General features: G+C 34.0%; 1 protein-coding gene across 1 annotated transcript in view; it reads right to left on the reverse strand.

Annotated features, from left to right (window-relative positions):
• Positions 1 to 15,607, reverse strand: part of LOC106670091 — a 212,776-nt gene that overhangs the window by 32,950 nt on the left and 164,219 nt on the right. Inside the window, exons 3-4 of the mRNA XM_014400106.2 lie at positions 12,194 to 12,402; positions 7,708 to 7,843 (exon numbers count right to left, since the gene is read on the reverse strand). Of these exons, the coding sequence (XP_014255592.2) occupies positions 7,708 to 7,843; positions 12,194 to 12,402 (345 nt within the window). The remainder of the gene's footprint in view (positions 1 to 7,707; positions 7,844 to 12,193; positions 12,403 to 15,607) is intronic.

A 15,607-nucleotide genomic window follows, 5' to 3' on the forward strand; every position in this document is an offset into this window, starting at 1 on the left:
TAAATTATTCCAATTTTAGTATATGTACCGCCGAAACGAGTACAATAAATTGATAGTTAAATTCACTGATTTCGTGGTCCGCTTGGCCAATTAATATATTACAATTAATTAAGGTTTTTAGTTGAGATAAAAAAGTCAGCGTCACGAGCGGGATTCGAATCCACGATCTTCGGCTAGATTCGCCGCTGCTCTACCACTTGAGCTATCGTGGACCTGGATCCACTCGGACACTAACTTCCCATCTCAACCCCACTTTTTTTTATTTTACCTCCTTTTTGCCGCTCCCCGCTCGTGCCATATATTAATGATTTTTTGAAAATTAAATTCTCCGGAAAAATATTTAGTTATACATATGATACTTGTATAATTTTGTTCAGGTGATAATTTAATTAATTTCACTCAAAGTATAAATAATGTTATTGAAATGATTAATTTTTGGCTAAACTTAAACTTTCTATTTTTAAACACACACAAAAAAAATGAAATACATTACACTTTTCATTGAAAAAGAAAATAAATACTAATCATTTAAAATTTGCTATTAATACTTGTGATGGTTATGGTTCTTCTTTCCGCGTTGAATCGGAGGTCCTTTTTAATTTCAAATTAACCGTTTTTCGTACCAAAATAACTCTTTTTAACTACAAAAAACCTGAATTATATTACAAATTAATTAAGTTAATAAAAATAATTAATTAGTGGGATTCGAAAGGTGAGGTTGAGATGGGAAGTTAGTGTCCGAGTGGATCGAGGGCACGATAGCTCAAGTGGCAGAGCAGAGGCGTATCTAGCCGAAGATCGTGGGTTCGAATCCCGCTTGTGACACTGACTTTTTTATCTCAACTGAAAACCTTAATTAATTGAAAAATATTAATGGTCAAGCGGACCACGAAGGCGAGTGAATGTAATTACAAATGTTCATTTTTTAAACTTTGTGAAAGGTTAATAATAGTTGCAAAACCCCGATGAAGGTGATATATTCCTCGAAAGCTTGACGAAGGAATTAAATATTATATTAATATTGTATATATTATTTGCTTTCAAATCGTAATTATCCTTAATTTTTTTTAAACAAAATTATAATAACAAAGTTGCTCCGATTCGCGTTAATATTTAAGCAGTTAATTTGTAAATTAACCCAAAGTTTTACAATCTTATTTTAAATAAGAAAGAAAGAGAAAAAGAGGTCTCAAGTGGGATTTTCGTGGCAAGGATAATTTCCTGTTACAAGGACCTTCCATCGTTATCAGAAGAATGGTCGCTACTAAAAGAGATCTGTTTCGTTGAGACGGGTTGAAAAAACGACACGATGAACGATATACAGCTGAAACTTTGTTCTCTAAAGTAAAAGAGCTATCCTGGCAATCCTGAGGTACTTAATAAATGTTTATGGTTAGATCATTACACATGCTTTATAACTTATTTCTTTTCAGAAAATTAAATTTTCTAATGGCAAGCTAGTATTTTGTCGCTTATATGAATGCTTCAACGGATTTAGATCAATTTTCAAATTCTGAAGACAATAAAACATCCAGAAATGTAATTTAAAAATATTAAAACTTTTTGTTCAACGATTTATTGATTAGAAAGACTTATTCAACTATTGATTTTACATTGATTATATACTCAAAATCAGTTCAATTTCGGTTTCTACCACTGATGGTTTTCTTATTTAATTCACTTTTTTAATATTACAAAAATGCACTGGTCACTTATTATTTCATTAATTTAGAATTAGGAATTTAGAATAACTTCAATATACAATAAAAAGCGGAACAGGGGACCCTAAAACTCGCTGCTGTGTCCGACAACCTATTTAAAATCTGGCGGCCTGCCTACTCGCGCCCTGTAGGGAACCAAGGCACGAGGACACGTCGAGCAACCTTTCGCTGAATAAGGGACACCAGCGGGGGGATTGGCCAACTAGGACGTACCCATGTGTCATGCGTATGACCTATTCTTAATCTGCCAAGAACTATTCCTACTTTACGGCACAGATCCTCGGGGGCCTCTCGGATGATCTTTGATATGGATATGTATGGAATCATCAACTTGTATGAATTATATACGGGCGGGAAATTTGAAAATGTTCAACTGTGTCCAACGATCACGCATCGCTCAAAAATTCGACAGACAAGTCGTCTAAAAAGCGGATAGACTACCTTCATAAACATCACCGTGTCATTGGTATGCAGGGTGATTGGCGTTAAGTATCGAAAATTCCAGGAGGTGTTTTCATTTACCATAAGCAACAAAAAACTTTCCGTAAACTCGTCCAAATCTGAACGGTCCACATTCACTTAGCTTCAGCGGTATACCCACCTTTTTGGATTGCGATTCTGACCTTTGCATTTTGTTGAAAAAACTGGTCAAAGGGGGCACGCTCAATTTTTCCATGAAATCGTCTGGCTCTTGAGTTTCATGTCAGTTCTTTGTTGTTCGGTTGAATCAGTTTGCTTTATCTTATCAGCTGACAATGTCCTCAGGTTGGTGATTTAACTTATGTGTCTGTTTTCTAATGAACATCTTGCTGTTGCTGATATGCATCTCATTTACGGTTACTGCAACAGTAATGCTACTGCTGCAAGGAGAGAACCGAGCTCGTTTTCAACGACTTCATCAGAGGCTGAGGGAAACTGGTTCTTTCACTCGAAGAACGAGGTAAGGCAATCAGCGAATTGAAGTAGATAGGGAAATTTTGCTTTCTGTTAATCGTGATCCCGAAACCAGTACACGTGCGTTATGTAAAGAACTTGGTGGTTCACAATGGAGAGTTTTGGATGCCCTCCGTCGGAAAGGATTGTACCATTACCATTTTACTAGGGTGTAAAGTTTAAAACGAGGAGCAGCGAGTTGATTTTTGTCGGTGGCTATTGCACAGTGAATAGATCTATTGTGCACCTCTGTTATTTATAACCCACTGGCCAGATTCAGGTTATTAACCAGCCACCACAGTTTTACCAACGGTTCCTTAGTTTAGGATCTTGCTTGTGGTGTTTCTTGTCCTAGTTGCAAGAACCTGCGCCTACATAGACCTTCACAGAAACGTAAAATGTGTTCTGCGGTCTCCTCCTTTTCTTCGCAGTATCTGCACAGTGTTTCTTCTGTATGTACTCCTATCCGGTGCATGTGTTCTCTCAAGTGCAACTGCCCCGTCAGGAGTCCAACAAGAATCCTGGTTCGGTTGCGGTTATGATTGCAGTTGATTTTTGTCGGTGGCTATCGCACAGTGAAATCGAAGTACCGCATTTCCTCCGTCAAATTTAATGGACAGACGAATCAACACTCACAAGAAAAGGCATATTCAATGTTTTCAACAGACATTGGGTTAAGTATAGGGATAAAAGAAGCGGCCACAAGGCCTATTGCACCTCTACCTGAATAGATCTAGTGTGCTCCCCTGTTATTTATAACTCACTGGCCAGATTCAGGTTATTAACCAGCCACCACAGTTTTACCAGCGGTTCCTTAGTTTAGGATCTAGCTTGTGGTTTTTCTTGTCCTAGTTGCAAGAACCTGCGCCTGCATAGACCTTCACAGAAACATAAAATGTGTTCTGCGGTCTCCTCCTTTTCTTCGCAGTATCTGCACAGTGTTTCTTCTGTCTGTACTCCTATCCGGTGCATGTGTTCTCTCAAGTGCCAGTGCCCCGTCAGGAGGGCTCGATAAGAGACTTTTACCGTAGACAGTGCTCATCTAGGGGGTGGGTAGCAATTCCACTTTAAACTAAAACCGCTGCCGGGGCGTTCTCGGAAGTTTCTACGCTAGGGGAGCCTCTATAGTCAGGGAGATAGAGTGGCCTTCTCTGTATAGGGAGTACGCGAGGGGGGACGGGCTGATGTATTTCGGCCCGTTAGCCCCTCGCGTGCGGCGTACGACCCGACCCAAAATGCGGGCCCGACCATTCGGAGTGGACAAGCGGAGAGCGTGGGCTACCGGCCGTTAGGGGCCGGGATACCACTACACCAATGCTGCGGCGGTAACACCATTCCGTCGTATGCAGAAGTGCGTCAGCTCTCATCTTGAGAATCAAAACGTCCGATAAAGCCGAAAAGGCTAGGTGCGGACATTAAAGATCCTCTTGTCTTGTTGACGATGAGTAATCGGGAACGTTATGCCCCGTCAGAAGTCCAACCAGAATCCTGGTTCGGCTGCGGTTATGATTGCAGTTGATTTTTGCCGGTGGCTATCGCACAGTGAAATCTAAGTACCACATTTCTTCCGTCGAATTTTATGGACAGACGAATCAACATTCACAAGAGAAGGCATATTCAATGTTCACAATAGACATAGGGTTAAGTATAGGGATAAAAAAGACGGCCACAAGGTCTATTGCACCTGAATAGATCTAGTGTGCTCCCCTGTTATTTATAACTCACTGGCCAGCTTCAGGTTAGTAATCAGCCTACCGCTCCTTAGTGTAGGATCTTGCTTGTGGTTTTTCTTGTCCCAGTTGGAGGTGCGTCAGATCTCATCTTGAGAATCAAAACGTCCGATAAGGCCGAATAGGCTAGGTGCGGACATTAAAGTACCTCAGAGCCCTTTTTAGAATGACCGAGTATGCGGGAACCTCATGCCCTGTCACGAGCCAACCAGGATCCTGGTTCGGTTGCGGTTGTGATTGCAGTTGATTTTTGTAAACAGTGAAATCGAAGTACCGCATTACTATGCAACCGAAAACCGTTTGGTAGGATAGAATAGATTCCAATGACGGTTCAGCGTCAATATGTGGGTAGCAGTCATTGGAAGCGCCGTAACAAAAGGATAGGACCACGTACAGACCCCTGAGGTGCCCCAAGTTCAAAATTTTTCTCAATACATAAAGTGATAACTATCCTTAAGCTATAACATCTCTTTGTCAAATACGATTTCTGAATTCCTCGAATTCATTAAAAAATTGCATTTAATATAATTACACACACTTGGAAAAATAAATAGTCGTCATGTATGTAAGAAAGGATGAATTAGGGAGAAAATATTTTTAAAAAATCTTAAAATTAATTTAGATAATATAATATTATTTATGGTATTTATGTTATTTTCAGATTGAAAAACGTGTATTATATTTTACGAGCATGTCTAATTAAATTCTGCAAAATATTGTGTCGAGTAAAAAATTAAGTCTTTCCTTATTTGTTGGTTGTTGATGTAAAATTTCAGATATTTTTCAGTTAAGTCAATGATCATTCCAGACATAAATTTGCTATTTGCTTAAAAAACAATTAAATCAGTAACTTTGATCTTAATTCTTGTTTGAATAACTTTAACAGGAGCTGAACAAAAGTTGACATGAAGTTGGTCTGTCAGGCAAATATGACAGTTTGCAAGGTTTGCTACGCACCTACAAAATCCTCAATGTCTACTCAATAATACAGCTCGCTTTTTCCACTCTCACGACAGTCCGTCGATTTATGATAATGCCATTGAAATTGACAGCTTCATTCTCAGAATCAGTTCACAACACATTTCCAATGTTTCATAATCCATTAATATTTAACACATCATAGCTGCCAGGGTGGGTTACACAGAATCGACCTTTCATCCATCGACGCCGATCTCGCCAGCAATGGATCACCGTCTTGACGGTTTGAAAGCAAATCACGAAATGCTATCCGTTGAACTTCTCCAATGCTAAAACATACCCAAGCAAGTAATTGGTTTTAGAAAAACTCAACAGAACAGTTTTCCTCCCCTTTGTGTTCATCATTATAAAAAAAAAATATTTAAAAAAACAACCTGACAAACGGTTTTCAATAAAACACGGCAGCCAAAATCACAGAATTAGTGTCCTGGTTAATTAACCCTAGCAATAAACGCTTGTGTAAAAAAAATAATAAAAAAATACGGCAACCCCCGGCGCCTCACTTTATGCGACTTTATTTTTTAATTAAAAGAAAGGAATTCGGAGGGAAAGCGCTTAATTAGAGCACGCTTTGAATATTTAAAGGGCCGTTGACGACAGATTTAACACGACTGAACACAACTAATTGACACATTATCTTAGCACAAGGGTGGCACGGATTAACACTAAACAAAAGGGAAAATCCCTTCGACAAGTGATTACACCTGAAGGTTCTATTCCGACAAAGCATTATTTCGACACTGTCCAGGTCCCGATTAAAAAATCGAATGATCGCCTTTCATTTTCTCGATTCGAAAGGAAAGTTAAAAAGATTACTCTATTTACTGTGCTCTTACAGGGTTGCTCAACAAGGGGTTCTTTTTTCAAACTAATTTTTTCACTAAAAATTTTGCATTATTATTTGTCCGAAAAACTTTTCCAGTCCGGCTGGAAGGTAATATTTCATGCAGCCTGTCACATACCACCATATTGCACGTTGTACCCATTAGAAAAATAATCTTTTAATTTTTTTAATTGTACACAATAATATGTAATCTATGATTATTCGAAGAACGTGAGATGCGGTCTGGTTTGGTGTAGGTTTTAGAAAAAAAAACGTTTCGATCTTTATTGAGATCATCTTCAGGGCCTGGGATTTATAAACATTGTGTAAATTTTAAATTTATTATTTAAATTTTGTAGGATGTGAAAAAATGAATTTATATAATGCTAGAAAATTTTAGATAAAAAAATTGAATTTATACAATGCTGGAAAATTCTAGAATAAAAAAACTGAATGTATACAATGCTAGAAAATTTTATATTAAAAAATACAAAAAATAAATAAAATGAATTTAAACAATGCTAGAAAATTTTATATTAAAAAAATGAATTTATACAATGCTAGAAAATTTTAGATTAAAAAAATGAATTTATACAATGCTAGAAAATTTTAGATTAAAAAAATGAATTTATACAATACTAGAAAATTTTAGGTTAAAAAAACAAAATTAATTTATACAATGCTAAAAAAATTTAGATTAAAAAAAATAAATAAAATGAATTTATACAATGCTAGAAAATTTTAGATAAAAAAATAAATAAAATGAACTTATACAATGCTAGAATATTTAAGATTAAAAAAATGAATTTATACAATGCTAGAAAATTTTAGGTTAAAAAAACAAAATTAATTTATACAATGCTAAAAAAATTTAGATTAAAAAAAAATAAATAAAATGAATTTATACAATGTTAGAAAATTTTAGATAAAAAATAAATAAAATGAACTTATACAATGCTAGAATATTTAAGATTAAAAAAATGAATTTATACAATGCTAGAAATTTTAGATTAAAAAAATTGAATTCATACAATGCTAGAAAATTTTAGATTAACAAAATGAATTTACAGAATGCTGCAATAGCATCGTATAAATTCATTTTTTTAATCTAAAATTTTCTAGCATTGTATAAATTCAATGTTTTTTAATCTAAAAATTTCTATCATTGTATAAATTCAATTTTTTAGTCGAAAATTTTCTATCATTGTATGAATTCAATTTTTTAAATCTAAAATTTTCTAGCATTGTATAAATTAATTTTTTTATCTAAAATTTTCTAGCATTGTATAAATTCATTTTTTCACATCCTACATATATTTGTAAAATTTAAATAACGTTTATAAATCCATGGCCCTGAAGATGATCTCAATGAAGATCGAAACGTTGGCACGATAAAGAAAATATTTTTCTGAAACCTACGTCACACCAGACCGCATCTCACGATCTCCGAATAATCATTGACTAACGGTCACTAAACACCACACAATATGTAAACTATTTCAATTTATATAAAATTTCTTACCGACAGTAATCATGTCTCCGTGGTCAGAGACTGTCTGAAAATTTGGAGCTTCCCCCGAGACCTCGCATCTGTACTTGCCGCTACTTCTGAGAGTGAGGTTTTCCAATCTCACTTCGCTCTCGTTGGATTTGTCCAGCTGGAAAAAAAAAGATTTTTCACTTTTTTTATCAAACAACAATTGATATGCTAATTCCAATAATTGTATCGTCGAATTAGAGAAATTTCGAGGTAAAGGCGCGGGCGAAAAATTTGTTGATTACCCTACCGAGTAGTTTTATTAATTACGGGTAATTTACTTAAAGCAAGTTCGAGTTCGGAAAAGTTAGTTTAACCCGAACTGGAAGGTGTATTGATTAATGAAGTTTGCGATTTCATCAATGCGGGCGGGATCGGCCCACGCAAGGCTCACAAAAATAATAATTAAGAAAAAATACAGTGATTATTAAATTGCGATAAACTGTTTGATGGAAAGAACACATTGAAAAAAAATTACGTGGGAAGGCTGAAGAATGAATGAACCTTTGTAAAAATATCGTTTCTTTCCTTTATTTTTCACAATTATACTGATGGACAGATTTAATTCACGACTAAATTTATTTAGCTTAAAATTAAATATATTCTACATTAATTAGATAATTAGGAGCTATCGTAGTCAAAATAAAAAGTAAATGCTTCGTTAAAGTCCGTTGTTTACTTTTGTACTGATTAATCCTATTTGCGCAAAAAGTGCTAGCAGTTTCTTCGGTGATTTCGTTTGATATTATTCTTAATTAATTCAGTAGTTCTAGTCAGGCATTTTATGCCAATTTATGGATAATTAGAGAAGAATAGAGCCAACGGGAAGTCGCCATCATCAGGATCTACGAAACCGCAGTATTACGGGAAATGTGATAAGAAATCTGATAAGACTAGTCAGAAGTGTTTTGGTTCCTCCAAGACTGTAAGAAAAAGGCTCAATGAAAATAATCTCAGGGACCGGCACCCGGTCTTCTTACCACAGCTCAGAAAATGGGATGTGAATCAGACATTGGAAAATTTGGTACGCTCAGGGGAAAAGTACTCTCCGTATAGTTCTTCAGGTGGAATTCCATGGTGAGTCATTGAAGTTCTGGATTGGCATTTCTTGGACGCCCGCAGCGAACTGATTTGTGAGGAAGATCTTAACTTAACAAAGGTACTTACAAGATATAACCGAAGAAGTAGTGCCCCCACCTCGGTGAGAGATTCTTGCATGTCAGGCCCCACAAAGCACGTACCCAATCGAACAAATTTGGGACCAACTTAAGCGACAAGTACGACGTCGAATTCCAGGTCCTAACAACAAAGAAGAGTTGGAAACAGCTGATTTTATCAGACTAGTCAGAAGTCAAAGAATAGAAAAACCTTTATCGGAGATGATTCGAAAAGGGACGAAAAGTTCTTTTACATTTTTATTTGTTTATGAATTTTCTGTTTTTTTTTAAATTATAATTAGGCAATAAACACTTTCTCTTTAAATTTATAACTTAACCTATTTTTGGTATGCAAAACATGATTAAACCCTAAATACATTAAAATTTAAGGGCGGTGCGTTTATTTTGTAGAGCACATAATAAAAGACAACCCAACTGGCCTATTTTCGGCCTTGAGGCCCGACATCAAGCACATATCGCCAATATATCGGGGCCAAAAATATTTTTAATTGTATATACATCTTTGTACCTTCATGTATCTGGGGTAGTGTGAACGAAGTCTGGTTGTGAATGTAATTTATTGGCGTGAATGACATAACACTTACTACCAACAGCCAAAATACACATTCATTCTGAATGGGTCCTGAAATCATTGCCGTTTCCATTATTTAACTCCTCCACACGTAGATGGTCCTAATACGAAATAATAACAATAATAATAAATCTTTATTTGCAAGAATGTACATTACTTATAAATTTATTTTTTACCCTTAATTAATCAATATATGAATAAATTATAAATTATGAAATTTAATTAATTTGTGTTTTAAGCATAAATCTTGAAATGTTAATAATATATTAACAATTAATAAAAATAAAATATCGGCTTACATATATGTAAACAATAAAATTGTTTAAGCATATAATTAATGATATAATATTTAATTAACAATTAATAAAAATAAAGTATCGGTTTACATATATGTAAGCAATAAAATTGTTTAAGTACATAATTAATGATATCAATTATGAAATTTAATTAATTTGTGTTTTAAACATAAATCTTGAAATGTTATAATATTTGTATTTATAATTAGCATTTAAATCATATGATTTAATTAATATATGAATATTTTTATTGTAATTGTATTGTTTTTAAATACAAATATTAATTATATAACATAATTAATATTAGAATCGGTATACATAAGATATACCCCCCTCCTAGGTTTCGTGGTCGCTTGACCAAATAAATTATTTTCGATTAATTAATCTTTAATAGCTCAAGTGGTAGAGCAGCGGCGTATTTAGCCGAAGGTCGTGTGCTCGAATCCCGACTTTTTTTATCCCAAACAAAACCTTAATTAAAGATTAATTAATTGAATATTATATATAAATTTATAACAAAAAATAATATTTGGTACATGCTGCACTAGACAGCAGGAATATTTTGGAGATCTTCAAAGAAATAAACAGAATATACCTTTACAAAATGAAAAACAAACAAATAAATAAACATAATACAGAATAAACTTGTAGCATGAAAAAACCAACCAAATTAATATATCTTAACTACAATTTAAAATTTTTTGCCTTCTTTGTAGTTTTTGAAATTTTGAATAATAATCCTCTCTTTATAAACAAACAAAGTGCCATATCTAATAAAAAATTAAAATATTGCGTAGTTTTATTGTTTTATTTACATTGTAAAAATATGAGCTAGCCAATGAATTGTGTCTTGTGTCATATTCATTGACGGAAGTAGTTACAAGATAATTTATATATATATATATGTACAAACATAAACATTTAAGAAAGATTTTGTATAGATTCATACTTTAAATTCACTGTATAATTTTTTCGTATTATATCTATACAGTTTATGTAAAATAATTTTAAGAAATGAGTTTATAGTTACATCCAGAGTCTTAGTGTAGCTTAGGAAACAATTCGATAGGTTCTTATGGATTGTACAAGAGAAAAATATATTAACCTTCAAAGTTCAATTTTCATCAAGTTGCGTAAAATTCTAAATTTATAAAAGAGCTTTTTAAGACAGAAAATGAAAAAATCAATATGGAAATTAAATCTCAAAGTATAAATAGCAAATTTTAAATTATTAGTATTTATTTTCTTTTTCAATGAAAAGTGGAATACATTACAATTTTTTGTGTTCAAAGGTAGACAGTTTAAGTTTAACGAAAAATTAATCATTTTCATATCAATATTATTATTTTGAGTTAAATTAATTAAATTATCACCTGAAAAAAATTATACAAGTACCATCTGTATAACTAAATATTTTTCCGGAGAATTTAATTTTCAAAAAATCATTAATATATAAAAGAAACAAAATTGGACCTAAGACTGTACCTTGTGCTACTCCCGATTCAACGCGTAAAGAAGAACCAATAACCATCACAAGTATGAAAAACAAATTTTTAATTATTAGTGTTTATTTTCTTCTTTAATGAAAAGTGTAATACATTTCATTTTTTTGTGTTTAAAAGAAGAAAGTTTGAGGTTAACCAAAAATTAATCATTTTCGTATCATTATTTTTAGCTTTAGTTAAATTAATTAAATTATCAGCTGAAAAATTCGGTACAACTATCATCTGCATAACTAAGTACTTTTACGGAGTATTTAATTTTTATAAAATCATTAATATATAAAAGAAACAAAATTGGGCCTAAGACTGTACCTCGTGGTACTCCCGATTCAACGCGTAAAGAACTATAAACTGTTCCAACTTTTGTGAGTAGATTTCTGTCCAATAAATATGATTCAAGGAGTTTAAGGGAAATATTTGAGATACTAATACACTCAAGTTTTTTTAATTTAGTTTTTTAAATTATGTACATAATTTAATTTACTGATCTATTTTATTACAAACAATAACCTAGTTCGGCGGATTTAGGGTACTATAAAATTTATATATTTTTCTATTGTAACGTGTAAAAAATGAATATACTGCAGCGTTGGATATTGTTTGCTGGACGTGCTTTTAAAAGTACGTCGCGATTTTCTGTAAATGGCCGTTAAAACGAAGGCTGTTGGGAGATTAAGCTTTGATTTATATCTCTAAAAGTTTCACAGGGAACAAAAATCCACGGGTTTAAACCTTCTATATTAGATCATTCATCGTCCCGAACGTTTTTGGATGGGTTGTTATCCAACAGTTACGTTTAAAAAATAATGTTAATAATAACGCTTCACTTTATTAGATAAGTACTAAGTAAAACAGGCTTATGTTGATTTAAAATTGATATAGATAGTTTCTTGTAGTCCAGTTAAGATCAAATAATTTACTTACCCTTACGTATACGCCGGGAAGTTCGAAAATCTGAGCTGGAGGAATGTCCCGCGGGACATACCTATAGAACTCATGCCCATCCTTGTACCATTTAACTGAATAAAGGTTTTCGCCTTGGAGGTCAAATCTGCATTCCAGCAGAGTGCTGTTTCCCAGAACGGTGTGTTTGTCTATCCTCACCTCGATGAGTCGTAATCCATCGACTAGTTCTGAAAAAAAAAAATACGCCAGTTAAGAAAAAAACAATATCAACGAATAAACAAAACGTACAAATATCGCAAAGGATGAAAAATGATAAAGAAAGCCGAAAATTAAAGTTGGCAGTTTGCCGAAGCCCGAAGAAGGCAATCACCTCGACAGCCCAATGGGATCAAACAATCGTTTTTCCCTTCGAGTCCAACCAAGAAACCATTTCTGAATTTGTTTACATTGCTCTCTTATCCTACCGGCAAGAAGTTTATAACTTAAGTTTTAATTTTCTACTAAGTCAACAATCCACTTCTTCAAACTTCTGTCGACAAGTAATTTCTACAGATTAAATATTAAACTGAAAAACTCCTTCTCTTCTTCTAATTCTTCTTAGTGTCTTATTTTGAGTACATCATTCTCCTTCAAAACAATTTTGAAACGGTGCGCTTAATACGTCTCCTTAGAGTTAATCCTATGCCGGGCTGATGGTTGATGGTGAATACAAAAATAAGAAAATTGTTTCTACAGTGGAATTCGTTTATAACCATCTTGACGGGACTTAGAGAATCAGATCATTATAACCGAACTTAATTATCCCAGGATTTATATTTTAAAAAATTAACATATTTGAGAAAAACTAGAAAAAAAAAGGACGATTATTATATAGTATAAAACTTATTTATTTTATTTTATTTGTTTTGCAACGCCGATTAAAGTATTTTCTTTAATGAATTTGTTATTTATTAATTATCATTAATTGATTGATTTTTCCGTAAGTACTTTTTTCTTTTTAACAAGTGTTCGTAAAAGAAGAGGTCATATCAACCCTCAGGATGCCGGTATTTTTGAAAAAAAAAAAAAAAACATTTGTAAAAATGTCGGGTTCCAATGTAGGGCCGCTGGATTCGAACCCGGGACCTTCACCTTAGAGTGATGAGCGCCTAAACCGTTACGGCCACCGACGCCCCTTAAAAATTATCATTTATGTATTTATGTGTGGTAATTAGTGACCGTTAATCGATATTATTGAGAAATCGTGAGATGCGGTCTGGTGTGATGTAAGTTTCAGAAAAACATTTCCTTTATCGTGCCAACGTTTCGATCTTTATTGAGATCATCTTCAGGGCTCAAAGTGTTTCTCTTCTGTGTAATTGTGCCATTCTTGCGTGTCGTACTCTCGTCGGCACTCTCAACACGACACGCAAGAATGGCTCAATTACACGGAAGACAAACACTTTGAGCCCTGAAGATGATCTCAATAAAGATCGAAACGTTGGCACGATAAAGAAAATGTTTTTCTGAAACCTACATCACACCAGACCGCATCTCACGATTTCTGAATAATTATCATTTATAGTTATTTGTATGCATTGGGATCAAGAAGATTTTTTTCAAAGAATTCTTAATACTATTTGATATGTGTGTTCCCTAGTGACCGGTTGTTTCAAAATTAGTTGAAGTCGTGAAGAACGGTCGAGAATAAAGTAGCTTAGAACACCTTTTTTTAATTTTTTTTGCCGACATTTCGACCTTTTTCCGGTCATCTTCAGGGCATAAAATGTGGTGCTATTCTTGGAGTGTCATATTTATTTTTGGTGTTTGGGTAACACCACAAGAATAGCCCTGAAGATGACCGGAATAAAGGTCGAAACATCGGCAAAAAAGAAGGAATTTTTCTGAACTACCTCATTCTTGACCGCTAGTCACGACTTCACCAAACTATTTGATATTTTGATCATTCGTTGATATAGCTGGCGTATTGATTTATTGCTTACCTAAAAGTATTCACTTAATCAATAAAAAAATCATTTCCGAAATTTATGGTGTACCTGGGTATAAAAAGAGAACCACGCTTTTTATTACACATTTTAACGTAAAAAATGATCTTCTTGCGTTTTTTTTTTTTCAATTTTCTTTCGACTATTTTATATTTTTTAAAATTCAATGTGTTGAAAAGCAGTGGGATTTTACGTGTCTGAACGTGTCATGTGTCACTGGAGTGGCGTTAAAACATTAATTCAGCTTTTAGAGAAAGTACGATGAACGAAATTCGGGTCCGGCCATCTCGTGGTATAATTTTGCATGTTAACGTCAATTTTTTCGAGAGTAGGGAACGATGCCAGAGGCTTATGAAAGCTTTTTTCGTGATTCGAGTAAACCACAGAAATATTGATGTATCGTTCGTTTCAATCCAATAAATTTTTTGTGCGTTTAACGAATTGATCCTCCGGGACACGATAGAAGATAAAACAGGAACATTCGGGTTTATTTGCAATTGCAGGCGTAGAAGAGAGAGAAAAAAATGCTGAGTGGTGCTGCTGAGAGGGAGCCTTTGACGCCGCGACAAACCATGATTGATTTACCCCGTGTATTCCCTTCCTCTGTACACTCTTCTCTCTTTGAACTTTTACGTGTTCCACTCCTACCTACCTTTGCCAACTTTGATCTCGAATTAGAGGGAGTGTTCTTATACTATAATTTGTCCGTCCGCTTCCCTTGCGAATTCTCGCTTTGCGCCTTGGAACGTCTTCTGTTTAAAGACGCTAGAGATTTGGATGCTTTTTCGTGGAAATTCCAAAGTTGAATCAAAATCAAAGTTGTTTACGCTGTATTATGATGCGCTTTGGAATGCACGAAAGAAATTGTTGAATAATTTAAAACAAACACGTTCAACAACTGGGCACTATTGTCTGAAAGCAAGTGTATACAAACATTGTCAAACTACTGGAGATACACAAATATATCTAATATGCAACATGCACAACAATGGATTACATATCTTATTAATATCGCTTTTCATGCAAATTTAATACGTAATAATACGACTTTTTGGCGCCATACCAGTGGACGTATTTAGTGACCGTTAATTTATGATTATTTTGATATCATGAGATGCGGCGGTCTGGTGTGACGTAGGTTTTAGAAAAACATTTTCTTTATCGAGCCAACGTTTCGATCTTTATTTAGACCATCATCAGGGGCCTGGGAATCATCATTCCTACCTTTATGAAATAATGAAAAAATATGTGTGGTGTTTAGTGAACATTTATGATTATTTTGATATTATGAGATGCGGTCTGGTGTGACGTATGTTTTAGAAACGTTTCGATCTTTATTGAGATCATCGTCAGGGCCTGGGATTTACAATTGTCTTTTTTTTTTAAAGGATTGAACACCGTACTCACTCCATCATTCACCATTTCTATTTTCTTTATCGTGCCAACG

Source organism: Cimex lectularius, unplaced genomic scaffold (genome assembly GCF_000648675.2).
Source record: "Cimex lectularius strain Harlan isolate CLEC.00 unplaced genomic scaffold, Clec_2.1 scaffold49, whole genome shotgun sequence".
NCBI lineage: Eukaryota > Metazoa > Arthropoda > Insecta > Hemiptera > Cimicidae > Cimex > Cimex lectularius.